General features: G+C 42.4%; 1 protein-coding gene across 1 annotated transcript in view; it reads left to right on the top strand.

Moving 5' to 3' along the window:
• Nucleotides 1–9,448: 9,448 nt before the first annotated feature.
• The window catches only part of FMN2 (formin 2), a 356,666-nt gene continuing 344,892 nt past the window's right edge, over nucleotides 9,449–21,222 (top strand). The window contains exon 1 of the mRNA XM_027530594.1: nucleotides 9,449–10,906. Within this exon, the coding sequence (XP_027386395.1) occupies nucleotides 9,598–10,906 (1,309 nt within the window). The 5' untranslated portion in view covers nucleotides 9,449–9,597. The remainder of the gene's footprint in view (nucleotides 10,907–21,222) is intronic.

The following is a 21,222-nucleotide window of genomic DNA, read 5'->3' as shown; positions in this document are numbered from 1 at the left end:
CGAATGGACTCATTGGAAAAGACTCTGATGCTGGGAGGGATTGGGGGCAAGTGGAGAAGGGGATGACAGAGGATGAGACGGCTGGATGGCATCACTGACTCGATGGATGTGAGTCTGGGTGAACTCCGAGAGTTGGTGATGGACAAGGAGGCCTGGTGTGCTGCGATTCATAGTGTCGCAAAGAGTCGGACATGACTGAGCGACTGAACTGAACTGAACTGATAGCTCTTAGACAAGTCAGTGTTACAGCTCAGTGTTACAGCTCTATTTTATTTAGAAGATAGCAGGAAACTCCATCTTCGAGGCATGAGGGGACGTTGATCCAAAGACACGAGGAGAAGAGCGCCCCAGCACGCAGGAGAGAGAGCGAGAGACAGCTAGCTTTGGCTCCTCTATTTATATGTTTATCTCTCCCTGGGCCTGTCCTATGTAAATTGGGCCAGCCAGGAGTGTTGTTTGTTTTACCTGAAGTCCTCACTCCGGTCCCTGGACCTTCTTTTGTTCTTTTTTCGCGGGCTTTTCCCTTCCTTGTCTTTTAGCCACTGCCATTTTGGACTCTTTCCCCCTATTCTACCTACCTAACATTCCTTTATAGACAATATTTTATACTGATGCTTTTATAAAATGAAGATTTTCAAGAACCCTCATAATCTGTTAACTTTAGATAATGCCACCAAATTAGGTAACAAATGAAAAAATTCTAATGAAAAACCTGATTACTTCATCCAGATCAATAGGAATCATTTAGATGAGACTGAATGAACTGATAAATATGATTTATGACTTTGGGAAATGTAGTAGCTTAAATCTTTGATTTTCAGTAAATCTTTTCTCTTATGCTATGACCTACAATAAGTTGATAAAGTATACCTTTGTAAACAAAGATAAAGCATTTATCTTTTTCTCTACCTGATCCTACCAGAGTTTGGCTTCTCCAGCTGACTCTTCTGTGGACTTGATGGCTTACTGCAACTGGACTACAACTAGTTATATTAATAATTGTTTTAATTTGTTTTTTGTTTCCAAATTGTTTATACATTTTGTCTCCTGTTGCACGATGACTTTGTCAGTGTTACTAGCTGCATCATTTATACCCTATGTTATAAGATTATTGTCTCTTATAGTTCCCAGTATATAACTCAACCTCCAACCAAATTGATGATGGCTAAACATCTGGTGAAAATAGATCACATTTATGACTCTTATAAAATAATTGTAATAGTGTGATTCTAGGTATGGGAAGAAGCAACAGGGGAAAACATTTCCTGGATCATAATAGATTAGAAGACAGAGGATCCAGAGAATCTTTTATTACCTATCAATGGACCTAATTCCAAAATTAACATCTGGAGTGGCATATCAACAGGATCTTTTGCCTGATCTGAGATGAGCCTCCCAGGGCCAGGAAACAAAAGTAGGTCACAAATTGTCTTCCAAATATTGGTGGAATGTCACACCAAAAGGAGGAACTGAGAAATGGAATGTAACAGTATATAAAGGATGAAACAGTTATCACCAATTGCAGCCACCAGGGAAGTTGGGTGAGCCCTGGGGGAACTCAAGAAGGAAAGAATACCTGTTATTTAACAGACATCAAACTACAGTCATTCCCTACTAAAAGCCCTGAGGAAGCTAGGATGTGAAAAACAGAGGATACTGGCCCCAGATAGCTGAGGTTCATATCAAAGGAATGATTTCGGTGGGTCCAGACTCTTGCATCTTCCCATACATCAGTTCAATTCAGTTCAGTTGCTCAGTCATGTCCGACTCTCTGCGACCCCATGAATTGCAGCACGCCAGGCCTCCCTGTCCATCACCAACTCCCGGAGTTCACTCAGACTCACGTCCATCGAGTCAGTGATGCCATCCAGCCATCTCATCCTCTGTCATCCCCTTCTCTCCTGCCCCCAATCCCTCCCAGCATCAGAGTCTTTTCCAATGAGTCAACTCTTCGCATAAGGGGCCAAAGTGCTGGAGTTTCAGCTTTAGTATCATTCCTTCCAAAGAAATCCCAGGGCTGATCTCCTTCGGAATGGACTGGTTGGATCTCCTTGCAGTCCAAGGGACTCTCAAGAGTCTTCTCCAACACCACAGCTCAAAAGCATCAATTCTTCGGCGCTTGCCTTCTTCACAGTCCAACTCTCACATCCATACATGACCACAGGAAAAACCATAGCCTTGATTAGACAGATCTTTGTTGGCAAAGTAATATCTCTGCTTTGAATATGCTATCTAGGTTGGTCATAACTTTCCTTCCAAGGAGTAAGTGTCTTTTAATTTCATGGTTGCAGTCACCATCTGCAGTGATTTTGGAGCCCAGAAAAATAAAGTCTGACACTGTTTCCACTGTTTCCCCATCTATTTGCCATGACGTGATGGGACCGGATGCCATGATCTTTGGTTTCTGAATGTTGAGCTTTAAGCCAACTTTTTCACTCTCCTCTTTCACTTCATCAAGAGGCTTTTGAGTTCCTCTTCACTTTCTGCCATAAGGGTGGTGTCATCTGCATATCTGAGGTTATTGATATTTCTCCTGGCAATCTTGATTCCAGCTTGTGTTTCTTCTAGTCCAGCGTTTCTCATGATGTACTCTGTATATAAGTTAAATAAGCAGGGTGACAATATACAGCCTTGACGTACTCCTTTTCCTATTTGAAGCCAGTCTGTTGTCCCATGTCCAGTTCTAACTGTTGCTTCCTGATCTGCATATAGATTTCTCAAGAGGCAGGTCAGGTGGTCTGGTATTCCCATCTCTTTCAGAATTTTCCACAGTTTATTGTGATCCACACAGTCAAAGGCTTTGGCATAGTCAATAAAGCAGAAATAGATGTTTTTCTGGAACTCTCTTGCTTTTTTCAGGATCCAGCAGATGTTGGTAGAAAAGCACTAAATTCCTTAAGTTGGGATATCTGGTTTTCTTTAATTAACCATAATCTTTTGATATTCAGACTTTTGATATTCAATCTTTTGATATTCAACTTGTCTTTTGTTGCAAAGCTTCTATTAATATATAACCTGGCTCCTCCCCTCACCTCATCAGAGCAGTTCTCTCAGGGTTACTTGAGATGCTGCCTCCTGGGCTTAAGCCTAAAGATTTCTGCTGAATAAAGCATAACTCTCAAGTTTTAGGTTCCATGTATTTTTTTCAGTTGACAGTAGTTAAGGTAGAGAAAAGATTACTAAAACTGAAGTGCTCTCTAGAATATTATTTCCTTTCTTCTATCTGTTGACTGAAAAAAAAAATGCACAACATAAGAACAGTGGTTTTGGTTTTATTTGGGGACCTTACTGAGGATTCTAACATTACTGAGGACCTTACTGAGAGACAGCCTCTCAGATACTCTTAGGAGTTGCTCTGAAGTGGTAGGGGAGGAGCCAGTTTATATGGGAATTTTGGGGGGCAAGGAAGTACAAGTAGTCAAGCATTGGTAAAAGATTGGCTTGACCAATCACAAATAATTCAAGTTAATGATTTTAGTGCTTTTCTGTGTGTGGAAAGATGCAAGAATCTGGGACCATTGAAATTCTTCCTTAGACATGGGTCTTCACTATCTAGGCACCCATCCTCTCAAAAGCACATGACACTTTCTGTTTTTCCAGCCTGAATCCCCCTCAGGGCACACTGTCTACAGTGGATTGTGACTTAACCCTTGTAAAAGGGGCTGATGAACCATACTCTGTGGTTTGTTTCCATGTCCATATTTATACTGGAATCTGTTCCCATGGTCCTTCCTGTTCTGTGAATTCCTTATTGTCTTGATGGCAAGCTCCATCCAGAGCAAAGACTTACCCCTATTAAACTGAATGATTGAAAAAAAAAAAAAGATGGTAAATAGTTTTCCCAAAGTGTGTTAAGTAAGAAGTGCTATGCTTACATGTGAAAACATACAGAGCTTTACTACCTACATGTCATTTTAAGTCCATCCCAATACATAGTACTGTTTTGAACAACTGAGTAACACAGTTTGGATCAGTCTCCCCAGGTTCTGAGCATTGCTCCAGAAGCTCTGAGAAAGCAAACATAAGGCCTTATCTTTTTTTTAACACAGAAATTGTTTAATATGCTATAATAACTGCATGTTATAGGTAATTCTCGTGGAGCATTGTGGAGCCCTATACCAAGGTCACAGGTGTGGAGCCCTGTACCAAAGTCACAAGACAAAAGTCTTTGGAACTTACTGAGTTCCATAGCAACAATTGTCATGAGCCTTCGGATCCAAAGTGGCCAGTTCTTGACTCCATATTAGGTAAAATACGCACTCTACAGCATCTAACCAATCACCTATTGGCACCCTTCCAGTAGGAATTTTCTCTGTCTTGAGGCTATAAAAATTGACCACTAGCCTGTGAAAGGGGTCAGCTCTCCCTTAAGCCAGCCCGCTGTTCTAATAGTGTCTCCAAATCCAATAAACTCTATTCTCCCCTCATTCTGCCTAATGTCTGTAAATTCTTTTCCAACCTGCACACAGACCATGACAATTCTATCCTTCAAAAAATACATTTTGTAGAATATTTAATAGCATGGAAAGTGGTAACAATATAGTGATGAAGAATAAAGTGAGCTACAAAAGAGCAAGAACACAATAATTTCATTTAAAAATATGTATTTTGAAAGGTTTAGATTTACAGAAGAGTTGAAAAGTAGTTAAGAGCACTCTATATGCCTTTCCCACAGCTTATATTGCACTTTACATAACTAGGGCACAGTTATCAAAACTAAGAAATTATTACTTACATGTTCTAACAAGTTAAAAAAATAAAGAAAATTTTGACCTCACTGAGTTTTCCCACTAATATTCAATATCCTCTATCCAGTTCAGGAGAGCATTTTGCATTTGGCCATCACCTTTCCTAAGTCTTCTTCTCCAATCCATTATAATTTTTCATATTTCCTTGTTTGTCAGAAGGTAAGGCCTTAATGTCCAGAAAGAGAGCCATTCCCTACACCTGGCTGCTGTGCAAGTGAGTGTGGCTGGTCTAAACTGAGATGTACCTATTAGAAGGAAATGGCAACCCACTCCAGTGTTCTTGCCTGGAGAATCCCAGGGACAGGGGAGCCTGGTGGGCTGCCGTCTATGGGGCTGCACAGAGTTGGACACGACTGAAGCGACTTAGCAGCAGCTATTAGTGTAAAACTGATGCTGGGTGTTTTTTTTAAGTCAGCAAAAGAAAAGCAAACCAAACTTTAACAGGGTTGGAGGTTAATAGCACAGGGATTTGAAAAAACTTGAAGGCACCTGTGCTGCAGAAGCACCTCTGTTCTAAGAGATGGTCTTAAGCAAAAGCTAAAAGGGCAGAGAATCAATGAATCTTCAAGCAGAAGCCAACATAATTTTACTAAGAAGGGATCAGTATAAATCGCCACAAACGTTTTAACTCACAACCTTGATTCTGAAAACTCACTTGGTGGAAACTGCCAACGTACTTTTTGCCTTTAAAGTGGCTTTCTTCACTAGTGTCACTAAGGGAAGTACTTTCCCCTTATATAAAAAAAATGCTTCCCACTTGGAGGGTCACAGCATGAGGTCTTGCTGTTGACAGTCTTGGGGTCCAGGTTGGATCTGTCATTAGACTCTAGAACTTTGAACTTTCCACAAGATAAAGAATGTAGTCAAGCATTAATTGGCACCACTTGTCAGACACCAACATACTTAACAGTGAAAATTTTCAATTATGCAATAAATATAATGGCAAATTTTGACCTCTCTTGGTTCACAGGACCTCTCTTGGTTCACAGTTTTTAGAAAGTTATTTTTAAAATGTCACTCCAGATTCCCATGATGAAATTACCCAGAGGGCAATCCTGTTTATTTTTTGGCCCAGGAAGAAAATGTGATGTTTACTAGACACGCACGGTTTGTGCCAGAGAGCCAGTTAGGCTGGGTTTCATGAGAACACAGATAGCAACAGAGGTAAGTGGTTCTTATTCTTAAAGTCACTCAGTCATGTCATGTCTTTGCAACCCCATGGATTATACTGTCCATGGAATTCTGCAGGCCAGAATACCGGAGTGGGTAGCCTTCTCCTTCTCCTTCTCAGTGGGTCTTCCTGACCCAGGAATCAAACTGGGGTTTCTGGCCTTGCAGGTGGATTCTTTACCAGATGAGCTACTAAGGAAACCCAGGTAAGTGGTTACTTACCTAGCTGCAATAGATCATTTGCAGTCCAGGTGGGAGCTTCCAAAATAGAATCTAGGATATTAAAGGAAATGAATTCAAGTACACATGGAACATTCTCCAAGACAGACTATATGCTGGGCCATGAAACTCATAAAAAGGATAGGAATACAAAAAGTATGTTCTTCAACCAAAATGCAATTAAATTAGATATAAGTACATTTTACAAATTGAAATATCTAGACATACTCCTTAAATATCTTTCCTGTTGGAAATTCTTAGGCAGTTTGCTCATTGTGTCTTCATGGTGTTTTAGGGGTAGTATAGGCTGTAAAAGAAAATGAGGCAGGGAGTAAGCACAAATTAGCAACTAAACAACAACTTGTAGTAGAAGCACAGAGTCCTAACCACTGGACTGCCAGGGAATTCCCTGTTTTTTCCTTTTTAATGTGACGACTAGAAAATAAATTACTGATAAGGCTCACATTATATTTCTACTGAAGAATGCTACTCTAAGGCTAAGGATTGGCTTCCTCAAACTTTATTTCTCATGGGCTCTGTCTTTAGAATGCTTTTTGTCACTTCTTGCCACTGAGCTAGGTACCTTATGGGCTGAGACACTCACAGTGGACTTTCTATGGTTCATTCTGAATGGTTGTTGATAACTTAAGAGTCCTTGAATGATCCCTTTCAGGTTGAAAGACCAACTTCATTTACAGAACTCTTTAGCTTAGTAGGAGATTCCTTATGTAGAAGAACAAAATAAATATTTTCATTTCTTCCAGTTCCTGGAAAAGAGTACATTATGTAGTGTTGCTTGTTATAAAAATTTGGGATCTAAACTTGAAGGTTCAAGTATTGTCTTTGCTGCTGTGTGAACTTGGTCTTAGTCTGAACTTGTTTATTAATTAAACTGGATTGAAAGTAACTTCCTACCTACCAAGCACACTTGTGGGTTTCAAGTAAGCCTTTGAATGTAATAGAGCTTCTCATCCTGACTTTCTACAACGCTGTCATCTGTTGGTTCACATTCAAAGGATGTGAGAAAACCAGCATCTTCTCCCAGTTTCCCTCTTTTTTTTCCTTCCCTCTCTGCCTTCCCCTTTCCTTCTCTTCCTTTGTCTTCAGAATTTGTAGAATATATCTTGGAAAAAGTAGGAAGGAAACAAATAGTTCAGAATCAAATATGTCTGGGTAAAGAAAAAGCAAAATAAAGACTCACAGTGAAGTCCTCAGAGAAGCAGAGAATTCTTATAGCCTCAGGCAAACTGTGCCCTCTGATGAACCTGGATTCTGGGAGAGAGCAGTCTTGTGAAAGACCTGAAACAAAGGCTTTTCAAGCCCTCTGGAACTGAAAGAGACTGGGATAGTATCCTGGCAAAATTATTAGTTGATTTCTCAGAATTATTTGCTCAAAAGGGTCACTTGAGAATAACTGAAAGCTACTTGCCTTTAAGTATCATCTATTTTAAGAAAATAATTTGAAAAAGATTAGTAATTATTGCTGCATGATGCTTTTACATAAAAGAATTATAAGACCTTAAAAAGTTTTTTGATAAAATAGTTAAGGAGGGAGGTTTAAAATGTTGGTTCACAATATGTGAAGGAATCTTTGCTTGCGGCATTTAAAATGCATCATGTAATATGTAGTGCTCTTTTCTCCTTTAAGCTTTAAAAATACTAACATGTTAGCTAGGTATCCATATTTTCAAAGTGATTAACAATTAGCTTCTAATTTAAATACATGTGACATTATTGATTAATGCCACTTTGCTCTTATTTTAATTTACTGCTTGGAGCTTCTTTAGGTGCCAATAATGTTTAAAAGTGTCTTTTAAATATAGATAACTAAATTGCTTAAGTAATTAAAATAAGATTTACAGTGAGGAAAATTTTTATATTAGAATTAGAACAAAATGGTAAGAAACTCTTTAACAGTTATCAGGGAGGAAGAAATTTTTCTCTACCCTTCTACATTCTTCTGGTTGGTCTAAGAATTAAACTGACATGAGACCAATTAACCGGAGAAAATCACACAAGAGTTTAATAACATATACATATAGGAGAGACCCTGGAAAACAGAATCATGGCCAAAATGGCCACAGCCCTCACCTTAAATACTGTCTTCAGCTAAAGGCAACAGAGGATGTTGAGCGTAATGGTTTGGCAAGTCAAAGGGGAGGAAGGCAATTCACAAGGAGGTAGAAGAGGCACTGTTTGGTGAGGGAGCGTTTTCTGGGCCAGTAGAGACAGGGGACAGAGTGAACTCTGACCTTTAGGTCCACTGAATCTCCCCATCACACCCAGCGTGGTGGATATCTCTGCTGATTACTCTATTCAGCTTTAATACATGAATTCTTTAGGCTTCCCAATAATCAGCCTAAATGAATCCTAATGTCAAGGAGACTCATATGGGGTCAGCAAATTTTTCTCCCCTAGACAGTGAACTGTGACAAACTTTCACAGCAAAGGCCAAGACAAAAGATTGTCTTGAAGGGTTTGCTTGGGAGAGTGGTGGCTTTCCATATAACATGTGATTTCTTGGGCTTGTGCCAAGGGTGTTTCCTTTTCTTTTTTTTTCCTCCCTCTCTATTTTTTGTAGGTGGCAACAACAGGGGCATGTTTAATATTGATGAGTTTGATTTTTTGAATATAAATGCTGTTTGGTTTAGATGGTGAATGCATAGAAATTTGGAGATTAGCATTTTAATCAAGTCTAATCTCTTAGTATTTCCCGAAACTCCTCCACCCACTTCAACATTTTGTCAAAAATAAATTTGAAAAATGAAATTTTGAAATGATCGCTTTGAAATGAAATGTTCTCTTAAGGAGATGCAAGGTTTGCAATAACACAAAAGCAGTATTATGTATAGTAACCTTTTCTAAACCATATGCCAAGCACATTAACAGGGTTTAAGATGATCAGTTACTGAAGAAAAGACCAATCTACTCAACCAATATTTATCAAAGAACCATGCTTCTTCAGGCAGGTTGGAAGTACAGTATGTAGCTTTGATATTACTGCACCGCTAAACTGGAATGTGGCTTCCTTTTTTCCTTTTTAAAATTTATCTTTTTTTTTTTTTTTCCTCAGGGTGGATCTTTAAGCTGCCAAGCTGTTTGGCGGGGACCGGGAAATGGACTCTGGCGGCAGTTAGGTCCCCAGACTGAGGGGTGCTCTTGGCGTTTCAGCGGAGGAGGGGCAGGGCCGAGGGACCGGGCCTAGAGCCATTGGGGCGGGGTCATGGGGCGGGAGGGGTGGGGCCTTGTGCGTCCCGCCCGGTCATTGGCGGTGCTCCGTGCGCGCGTTCAGCCACGCGCGGGCGGGCGCAGTCTCGGCGCGTTGTGCGAAGCGCGGCAGGTGCGCGGACATCCTCCCTCCGCCTGGCTGTGCGGCCGCCGCGCGACTCGCCGGGAGCCCGGCGCTGCCGGGCCCAGGGGTTGGCATGGCCTGACCCCCCGCAGCGGCGGCGGCGGCAGCATGGGGAACCAGGACGCGAAGCCGAAGAGAAGCGCGGGCGATGTCCCGCATGGAGGCGGCGGTGGTGAGGACGCCGCTGGGCCCCGCGAGGCTGAGGGCACAAAGAAGGCGGGCGGGGGCAAGAAGGCGCCGGGCCGGCACGGAAAGGGGGGCGGCGGCGCGGAGCCGGGCCGGAAAAAGAGCCGGTCGGACCCCAGGGCCTCGGTGTTCTCCAACCTGCGCATCCGGAAGACCCTGTCCAAGGGCAGAGGTACCAGCGGCTCTCGTGAGGATGTGCTGGACCCCCAGGCCCTGCAGGCCGGCGAGCTGGACAGCGCCCACTCTCTGGTTACCAAAACCCCAGACCTCAGCCTCTCAGCCGATGAGACGGGCCTGTCGGATACCGAATGTGCGGATCCTTTCGAGGTGACGCGTCCCGGGGGTCCCAGCTTGGCCAGGGTCGGCGGCCCGGCAGTGGCCGAGTATTCGGAGACCGCGGCGGGGGCGCAGGATGGACAAAGGACCAGCTCGGGCTCGGACACAGACCTCTACAGTTTTCACTCGGCCGCGGAGCAGGAGGACTTGCTCTCGGATATCCAGCAGGCGATCCGCCTCCAGCAACTGCAGCAGCAGTCCCCGGGCCCCGAGTCGCCCCCGGTGTCGCCCCCCTCCACCGCCCCTCTGTCTGGGGCCCTGCCGGGCCTGGACCGACCCCCGCCGGGCCCCAACGCCGAAGCGGCGCTGTCCGCGCCCCCCGACAGGCCCCCGGCCGCAGAGCCACCCGCAGCCACCGCCTTCGCGTCTCCTGGGTCGGTTCCGGGGGACCGAGGGGCAGCGGACACGGACGAGGAAGGCGAGGAGGACGCCTTCGAGGACGCGCCCCGAGACTCTCCGGGGTTGGAGTGCGGCCTGGCGGCGGGAGAGGCCCCGTGCACGCAAGAGGCGACGCGCGAGGAGGGCGCGCCGAAGCCTGTCGTCCCCGTGGCCGCCTCCCCGCCACTCAGTCCAGCTCGCAGCCCGCGCCGCCCCCGGGCCCGCCCGCTCCTGGCGCCCTGTTATGTCAGGACCACCACCCGGCAGCTCAGCTCGCCAGGACCGTCCCCGTCTCCGTCCCCCAGCCACAGCCCCCGGGTCCAGAGACGGCCGGAGTCCTCCCTGGGCCGCGGTTCCGGAGCCCCCGCGGCCCCCGCCGCTGCCCCGGCTAGGAAGCCCCGCGCGGGCCGCAGCCGCTCGGCCGACTGGACTGCGGAGCTGGGCCGTGCTCCCGGGGCGGGGGTCTCGGCGCACCTGGTGCAGCGCGGGGCAGGCGGCTTCCAGGGTGTGTTCGCAGGTGAGCCCTGGGCTCGGGGCCCTGGGCACCTGCCCCTCAGAAACGCTTCGATTTGCATACAGAGAATTAAAGGGAGCAGCTTAGTCGTGTCGGTTCTAAGTCATCTAGAAAAAGGGCCACTGTGTCCACTTCTCCAAAATATCCCGGGTCACGCCAGGCAGATCAACTCCTTTTTGGCACCGTTTGCAAAGCCATCCTTCTCTTTCCGCCCTTCTCCCACAGCGTTAAAAATAAGGAGGTTGTTCACAGCCCTGTGACACATCATCTGTTCTAGGACTGCTCTGATGTACCCGCCTGGGCGCGCCGTTTGATGCGTAGTTTCTCTCGGTGATCAGGGTGGACGCCTTAGTGAACTTAGGTGGTCACTCCTGTTTGGTGACACAACCAAATCTCATACATGCTTTCAGAAAATACAGAGTGATCTAGAGTATTAGGGATCATTTACATTTGGTTTCATGGCCCGACTAAGACAGGGTGTGGCTTGGAGACTGATGGTGAGTAGGCCAAGAGCACACGGAATGCTGCTGGAACCTTCCCAGCGTCTGCTGTGGACGCTTCAGGGCCAGTCCAAGGGTCAGCTCAACGTGGTGAATGTCAGATAGTACAGTGAATTCATCCTTGGTTAGATCCCAGGGCCCTTCCGCTGGTAAGAGTGTCAGCTTATTTCATGCTTACTAATTTTTCTTAATTATTAAATAGCTGAGTGTAAGAATTTAACAAGCAGGAGAAAATGAGAATTTATGCAAGTTTTGGTAGATTGTGATAAGTATTTGAAATATTAAAAATATCAAAGATAATTTGAAAAGCTTAAAATTTTATATTCTTTAATAAATCTTATATTACTTTAGTAAATAGGTTATCTGTAAAATAGTAGATTATGTTTCTTAATGAACACGGCTGCCTCACCCTTAGGTAAATATTATTCACTTTTTGTACTTGCTTGTATTGACCACAGTTTAAGTTTCATCTATGGACTGTCTTAGTTTTACATTCATAGATTCTTCTAGTTAAGAGTGGCCTCCTCCATGTTTTACATGCTTGCTCTCCCTTTTTAACTTTTCCTTTTCTGTTATTTTGCAGGTTAAGTTAGGAATGTTTATAGTCTTGATATTCACAAGATAAATTGTAAACAAAACAAAACACAAGCGTAAAAACCCACAAAAGACTGATTTTAAAGGAAGAGGATTGGAAAGTTCTTTAGTTATTTTTTGTGAATTTAATGTTGGTGAGAAATTACCTCCTCCTTATGTAGGTAACACTCATTTCATACATTGTTTTTCTAAAAATGAAAGTATAACCATAATTAAGATTACCATTCATTAATATTGTTCTTCCAAGCAGCTTTAGAATTTGGAAATATTCATTTCCAAATGAATATGAAATGAAAAATACATTTCCTTCGTTTAACATAAATATATATATATATATACACACACACACATACATACATACACAGGGCAGCCATATTGTGCTAGACAATATGTTAAGTGCTGAGTGATACAAAGATCATTAAATCCTGGTTCTGCCTTTCCATGGCTCACTGACTAAGAGCACAGGAACACACAGAGACATAGTACTTTGGGTGCATCAAGTGTGCAGTGACTTACTGCCTTGGCAAGGGATAAAGAGAAAGGAATTCATAGGAGGATTGATCTGAGTCCTGAAGATCATAGGACCTTTCAACCCCAGGTTAAAGTTTTGTTTTCCTTAAGGAAAATAAAAGGGGTATTTTTGGAGCTAGCATTTCATTTAAATGTTCTAAGTATTTCCAAATTTGAAATTTGGGACTCTTAGCAGGATTCCTGTTCAGGAGGTAAGTGGGTTTTATTGACTTCCAAGCAGAATTTTTTACTGTGTAGTTAGTTGCTTTAATATGGGCATCACCTTTATTTTTTAATTGAAGTATAATTGGTTTTTAATGTTGTATTAATTTCTACCATACAGAAAAGTGACTCAGTTATACATATATATATATATGTTTTGTTGTCCAGTCACTATATACATTCTTTTTTTTTTATTCTTTTTAATATTCTTTTCCATATAGTTTATACCAGGATATTGAATATGGTTCTCTGTGCTATGTAGTAGGACCTTCTTATTTATCCATTCTGTACGTAATAGCTTACATCTGTTAATCCCAACCTCTAACTCCATCTCAACCCCTTCCTCCTTGGCAGCCTCAAATCTGTTCTCTGTGAGTCTGTTCTGGTTTCTTAGATAAGTTCATCTGTATCATATATTAGATTCCACATAAGGTGATCATATGGGGCAGTGCTTTATATCTGATGCTTGGATGTAGTTGGTCAGTAACTATTGGTTATTTGTATAGTAGTTTCTATATATTTATCTCACCCATTCACTTTCTTAAAAGAAAAAAAAAAAAAGAATTGGTAGGTTTAACCTAATCTTGTAGCTGGTGGTCACATGGAGGTAAACAAAGAGATGAAACTTTTTCAAGGTCACACTGTAATTCTTTCAGAGGCTGAGCCAAAAATAGCTGAGTCTACTGATTCGAGTCTGAATGTTCTTGCTTATTAGTCATTTTTGGATGTTCAGCACTGTCAGACATCATATAGAGAAAACAACTTAAAAAATATTGTGGTGTTTAAGGCCTTCACTTACAATATTTTCCAGTTTCTGTCATTAATATGATGAACTCCTTTCATTGTTGAGCATCTGGCCTTCCTGGGCTAGATGCAGGGTGATTGCTGGTCAGTGAAGCAGGCTTTCTCCAGACAGCTCTCCTGGAAACTTCCCTGTGGTGAACCCAGGGAATCCAGAGTGACACAGGCCTCTGTTCCTCAGCTGTTGTCTGTTTTCTTGTCATCTGCCTTTTCTTTGATTCTTTACCATCCTCTAGGATTTTATGAGTGTCTTGAAAATTACTAGATCCCTGGCGAGGACTAGCATTGTCCTCAGGGAAATTGTTTTCTGGCTTTAATTTGCATGTCTTTGGATCAAGTAATTGCCAGCTGCCTTTGAAGCAGGTGATAGATCTATAAGCCTCCATGAACATCTTTTATTTTTAAACCGTAGAATGAGGGTTGTCAGCTCTGCAGAAAGGAACAGATGTTTTTCTTCTTACTGCCTTCCAAATGTGGGGAGAAAATTCAAGTGAAGAGAGATCTGCATGGCACATGTTTGTGTTTTGTTGCTGATATAACAGCATTTAGCAATAAAGGGGACCAAGACTTTATCTTGTTTTAGCTATTCAGGAGCTGATGATGTCTTAAGCCATTGGACTGAAATTTCACAGTTAATTTGAAAAAACATCTTTTTCAGTGTTTAGTAGAAAAATTGCTATGAAATTTAAGAGATTCCTTTGCACGTGCTATACTTAAGCAGAAGCTTGTGAATAGAATTTTACAGTTAAAAGTTTAGGCATATGAAATGTTAAGTTGGTGATAATTTTTGATAGAAATCTTTCCAAAGTCATTTAATTATGTGCTTATCTGTCTTTTTTTTTAAAACATGTGGACTTAATGGTTCATTAAATGGCTTAATGTCATCTTTAGGCAATCATGGTTTCATCCTGTGAAATCATTGGTGTTGCCCTCAGCTGCTATTGAAGTGTACTTGGTGACTCTAGTTGGCTGTTTCTGAAGTTTTGTATCTACCTGGTTTTCTAAACTTTTTACTTCCTGTCAGCTATTGATTCGTAGAGCTGTCTTTGGTCCCTGCCCCCCACCCCCCATTGCTTCTAATTTGATGTTTCTGGTCAGTTTGTTATTGGTTTATAAATGCTGTGATTATGATGTTTACTATATTTGTTGCACTTCTACTAGATGCAAGGTTCTGTGTTGGTGCATTGCATAATTATCTCTAATCCTTGTGACAGTGTTTTCCCAATGAGCAAACCAGGGTCAGGCATGTGAAGTAACTTGCTTCAGGGCATCAAGCTGGCCAGTGACCCATCCAGGATCTGTACTTAGAAAATCAAATCTGTTATTAATATGAATAAAATAAAATGAAGTGTGTCAGTGAGCTTTTGGAGCACTCAGATCAGATCAGATCAGTCACTCAGTCGTGTCCGACTCTTTGCGACCCCATGAATCGCAGCACGCCAGGCCTCCCTGTCCATCACCAACTCCCGGAGTTCACTCAGACTCACGTCTATCGAGTCAGTGATGCCATCCAGCCATCTCATCCTCTGTTGTCCCCTTCTCCTCCTGCCCCCAATCCCTCCCAGCATCAGAGTCTTTTCCAATGAGTCAACTCTTTGCATGAGGTGGCCAAAGTACTGGAGTTTCAGCTTTAGCATCATTCCTTCTAAAGAAATCCCAGGGCTGATCTCCTTCAGAATGGACTGGTTGGATCTCCTTGCAGTCCAAGGGACTCTCAAGAGTCTTCTCCAACACCACAGTTCAAAAGCATCAATTCTTCGGCACTCAGCCTTCTTCACAGTCCAACTCTCACATCCATATATGACCACAGGAAAAACCATAGCCTTGACTAGATGGATCTTTGTTGGCAAAGTAATGTCTCTGCTTTTGAATATGCTATCTAGGTTGGTCATAACTTTCCTTCCAAGGAGTAAGCGTCTTTTAATTTCATGGCTGCAGTCACCATCTGCAGGGATTTTGGAGCCCCGAAAAATAAAGTCTGACACTGTTTCCACTGTTTCCCCATCTATTTGCCATGAAGTGATGTGACCGGATGCCATGATCTTAGTTTTCTGAATGTTGAGCTTTAAGCCAACTTTTTCACTCTCCACTTTCACTTTCATCAAGAGGCTTTTGAGTTCCTCCTCACTTTCTGCCATAAGGGTGGTGTCATCTGCATATCTGAGGTGATTGATATTTCTCCTGGCAATCTTGATTCCAGCTTGTGTTTCTTCCAGTCCAGCGTTTCTCATGATGTACTCTGCATAGAGGTTAAATAAACAGGGTGACAATATACAGCCTTGACATACTCCTTTTCCTATTTGGAACCAGTCAGTTGTTCCATGTCCAGTTCTAACTGTTGCTTCCTGACCTGCATACAAATTTCTCAAGAGGCAGGTCAGGTGGTCTGGTATTCCCATCTCTTTCAGAATTTTCCACAGTTTATTGTGATCCACACAGTCAAAGGCTTTGGCGTAGTCAATAAAGCAGAAATAGATGTTTTTCTGGAACTCTCTTGCTTTTTCCATGATCCAGTGGATGTTGGCAATTTGATCTCTGGTTCCTTAGCTAGTCAATTAAGGGCCTGGGCTTTAGAATTTAGATTGTGTGACTCTCACTGCAGCTTTTCTAAAGTCTATCTTGATTTTTATATCAAAGTAGAAGGACCCACTCTAGGAGTACAGACTTTCTCATGCAGCTTGTTAAGTTATTAGACTGTGAATGTTTAGGGCCGGGAGCAGTCTTATATCCAGCAGTAGTATCTGACAGAGTGTAGACGTCCAGTCATTGTCCAATAAATGTGTGATGGTCAGGAATCACCCCTTCTGTGTATAATGCATCAGTGTTACTACAACAGGGGAGGGTTTTACAAGAATGTGATTCTTTCCTCTGTATCTTGCCTTACTGGGTCTCATATCTCTGAATATGATTTGGCAGTGTAAGCTGGGACTGGGAACACTATTCTCAAGTCATTTTAGTTTGGCTTAAAACGTACTTTCGCATTGTTCCTTTAAGGTTCTGGTTTGGATTGAAGTTAAGCACCCCAGTAGCTTCAGTGATGGGTTTTAGTGACTGGCCTGGCTTTTCATGCATTTAGGCAGTTGGATACAAGCCATGTGTATTTGACCTTGAGCAGGTGCATTTACAGCCATATTTCCTTCTGGTCCTATTAAAAAGGTGCTGAACACACACCTTGGGTGATGGCAACAGTAGTTACTAATTACTGTTACTCCAGGTAAATCTGTATCGTAGCTAGATGTACAGTTAGGTCACTCTTAAGTAACTTTTTCTGATATGTATGAAAGTGGAGGAATAATTCCAAATGAATAGTATTAGGAGTTAATGAAATAGTGTTTGTCAAGTCCCTACAACTCTGCCTGGCACATAGAAGGCGGACAGTTGGTGCTATTTACTTTCCTGTCCTAGTTTATTACCTTAATGGCTATATGGTTCAAAGTCGTCCGAACCATATTTGTGAAATCAAAACCACTCTGAAATCATATACAAACTCTGGTAAGATATAATCAGTTGCTAGTTGAAAATTAATATTTCTAGTCAAGGTTATTTTGTTTTTCCAAATTGTTTATATATCAGGTTTTTTTCTCCCTCTCTTTTTCATTTTCTGTGATTGTAACCCTTTTTGTCACTTTGTCAGAAATTGTGGTTTTCTTGGGGGTTGGAGAAGGAAAGCATATGATGGGGGTATGACTGTGTGATTAGCAGGAGGTACTGATGTTTAAAGTGGGGAGTGGGTAGAGGCAACAGTATTTACCCGCCTCGCTTTGCAGCCTTTACCTCCCATGGTTTCCTTCAGAAACTCTCTACTTTAGTCGAGTTAACCAGCTTACTGTTCTATGAACGTGCATTTCATTTTCCTTACTTTGTGCCTTTGTCTAGCAGTGTTTACACTCTTGTAACACACTACTGTCTCTCTTTACTTAATATCTGAAAAAGCTGCTTGAGTTCCCATTTCCTCTTTTGTGTCTGTCCCAGCTGGTGTGACTGGCAGTCATCTCCATGTTTCTGTACTTCTGTCTGTATCATATCACATATACTTCTTGGATTTAGGGAATCTTTGGGGCTTCCGTTTCACTTTTTTCTGCTTTTCCTTTCTCTTTGCCTGCTTGCCTGATTCCATCCATTCATCCTCCTCCTCTATCTATTGAATACCTATGCCACATCTGCTCTCTGCCAGTAAGTAAGATGGGCACTGAGCATACTGAGGCTTTATGAATACCAGTTGACCATTTTTGTGTCTGTGTGTGTGTGTCTAGGCCTCCTATTGGTAAATAAATAGTTGAATTTAGCCTGGAAGACTACTAGCATTTTTGGGTGGTTGAAATTAAATCATTTTTACTGAGGTATACTTAGGTTTCCTTGATGGCTCAGTGGGTAAAGAATCTGCCTGCAATGCAGGAGACACAGGAGACACAGATTTGATCCCTGAGTCAGGAAGATCCTTTGTCAGAGGAAATAGGAAATAGCACCCCACTCCACTATTCTTGCCTGAAAAATCCCATGGACAGGGGAGCCTGGTGGGCTACAGTCCAGAGGCTTTCAAAGAGTTGCACATGACTGAGCATGCATACATATGATTGAATCAGTAGTGAAGATAGAATGATACTTCTATAGAATTTGTGTAGGGAGAACATCTGTTCCTGTTTTTGTGGGTTGATAGTTAAAATCAACCCACAAGCAACTGTTGTAGCTATCAATGATAATGCAGTAACTTTAAGCTTCCAAATATAAATTTTATTGGTAGTGGAAATAGAGGAAAACTATTATTTTGTTCATTCTTGATTTTGCATTTTAAGTGATAATCTGATGTTAATGAAATTTAGCATTAAGGGACCGTTAGGAAGAATCTAATATGTACTACCTTGTTGCTTTATAATTTCCTTCTTGATTTTCTTGTTGACCCATTGGTTTTTTAGTAGCATGTTGTTTCAGTTCAGTTCTGTCACTCAGTCATGTCTGACTCTTTGCAACCCCATGAACTGCAGCATGCCAGGCCTCCCTGTCCATCGCCAACACCTGGAGTTTATTCCAACTCATGTCCATTGAGTTGGTGATGCCATCCAACCATCTCTTCCTCTGTCATCCCCTTCTCCCCCTGCCTTCAATCTTTCCCAGCATCAGGGTCTTTTCTAGTGAGTCTGTTCTTCGCATGAGGTGGCTAAAGTATTGAAGTTTCAGCTTCAGCATCAGTCCTTCCAATGAATATTCAGGACTGATTTCCTTTAGGATGGACTGGTTGGATCTTCTTGCAGTCCAAGGGACTCTCAAGAGTCTTCTCCAACATCACAATTCAAAAGCATCAATTCTTCAGTGCTCAGCTTTCTTTATAGTCCAACTCTCACATCCATACATGACTACTGGAAAAACCATAGCTTTGACTAGATGGACCTTTATTGCAAAGTAATGTCTCTGCTCTTTAATATGCTGTCTAGGTTGGTCATAGCTTTTCTTCCAAGGAGCAAGCATCTTTTAATTTCATGGCTGCAGTCACCGTCTACAGTGATTTTGGAGCCCCCAAAAAGAAAGTCTGTCACTGTTTCCACTGTTTCTCCATCTATTTGCCATGAAGTGATGGGACCAGATGCCATGATCTTAGTTTTCTGAATGTTGAGTTTTAAGCCAGCTTTTTCACTCTCCTCTTTCACTTTCATCAAGAGGCTCTTTAGTTCTTTGCTTTCTGCCGTCAGGGTGGTGTCATCTGCACGTCTGAGGTTATTGATATTTCTCCCGGCAATCTTGATCCCAGCTTGTGCTTCATCCAGCCCAGTGTTTCTCATGATGTACTCTGCATATAAGTTAAATAAGCACAGTGACAGTATACAGCCTTGATGTACTCTGTTCCCTATTTGGAACCATTCTGTTGTCCATGTCCAGTTCTAACTGTTGCTTCCTGACCTGCATACAGATTTCTCAAGAGGCAGGTCAGGTGGTCAGGTATTCCCATCTCTTTATGAATTTCCCAGAGTTTTTTGTGGTCCACACAGTCAAAGGCTTTGGCATAGTCAATAAAGCAGATGTTTTTCTGGAACTCTCTTGCTTTTTTGATGATCCAACAGATGTTGGCAGTTTGATCTCTGGTTCTTCTGCCTTTTCTAAATCCAGTTTGAACATCTGGAAGTTCACGGTTCATGTACTGTTGGAGAATTTTGAGCATTTTGCTAGCATGTAAGATGAGTACAATTGTGCGGTAGTTTGAGCATTCTTTGGCATTGCCTTTCTTTGGGATTGGAATGAAAACTGACCTTTTCCAGTCCTGTGGCCACTGCTGCATTTTCAAAATTTGCTGACATACTGAGTGTGGCACTTTTACAGCATCATCTTTTAAGATTTGAAATAGCTCAACTGGAATTCCATCACCTCCACTAGCTTTGTTTGTAGTGATGCTTCCTAAGGCCCACTTGACTTCACATTCCAGGATGTCTGGCTCTAGGTGTGTGAATTCACTATTGTGATTATCTAGGTTGTGAAGATCTTACTTGTATAGTTCTTCTGTGTGTTCCTGCCACCCCTTCATAATATCTTCTGCTTCTGTTAGGTCCATACCATTTCTGTCCTTTATCGAGCCCATCTTTGCATGAAATGTTCCTTTGATATCTCAAGTTTTCTTGAAGAGATCTCTAGTCTTTCCCATTCTATTATTTTCTTCTATTTCTTTGCACTGATTATTGAGGAAGGCTTTCTTATCTCTCCTTGCTATTCTTTGGAACTCTGCATTAAAATGGGTATATCTTTCCTTTTCTCCTTTGCCTTTCATTTCTCTTCTAGTCACACCATGTGGTTTAGTCTCCCTGTAGTCACTTTTTTCTTACTTCTTTTCCTGTGGTTGATTTCTACCATTGTGGTCAGAGAAGATGCATGAAATAATTTCTAAGTTTTGTGACTTAGGGGAAACAGTGGAAACAGTGTCAGACTTTATTTTTTTGGGCTCCAAAATCACTGCAGATGGCGATTGAAGCCATGAAATTAAGGACACGTACTCCTTGGAAGGAAAGTTATGACCAACCTAGATAGCGTATTGAAAAGCAGAGACATTACTTTGCCAACAAAGGTCCATCTAGTCAAGGCTATGGTTTTTCCAGTAGGCGTGTATGGATGTGAGAGTTGGACTGTGAAGAAAGCTGAGGGCCGAAGAATTGATGCTTTTGAACTGTGGTGTTGGAGAAGACTCTTGATAGTCCCTTGGACTGCAAGGAGATCCCACCAGTCCATCCTAAAGGAGATCAGTCCTGGGTGTTCATTGGAAGCACTGATGCTAAAGCTGAAACTCCAATACTTTGGCCACCTCATGCGAAGAGCTGACTCATTGGAAAAGACCCTAATGCTGGAAAGGATTGGCGGCAGGAGGAGAAGGGGACGACAGAGGATGAGATGGCTGGATGGCATCACTGACTCGATGGACATGGGTTTGGGTAGACTCTGGGAGTTGGTGGTGGACAGAGAGGCCTGGCATGCTGTGATTCATGGGGTTGCAAAGAGTTGGACACGACTGAGCGACTGAACTGAACTGAACTGATGTGGTCAATCGTAGAGAATGTTCCATGTGCACTTTTGGGATCTCTGTTGCCCTGTTGATTCTCTGTGGAAGATGTGTCCATTGGTATGAGTTGCGGGTTAAAGTCTACTATTAATGTATTCCCACTGATTTCTCCCTTTCTGTTTGTTAGTATTTGTTTTATGTATTTGGGTGCTCCCATA

Source organism: Bos indicus x Bos taurus, chromosome 28 (assembly GCF_003369695.1).
Source record: "Bos indicus x Bos taurus breed Angus x Brahman F1 hybrid chromosome 28, Bos_hybrid_MaternalHap_v2.0, whole genome shotgun sequence".
Lineage (NCBI taxonomy): Eukaryota > Metazoa > Chordata > Mammalia > Artiodactyla > Bovidae > Bos > Bos indicus x Bos taurus.
Note: the sequence above shows the minus strand (reverse complement) of the source record. Positions and strands in the feature narration are given on the sequence as shown.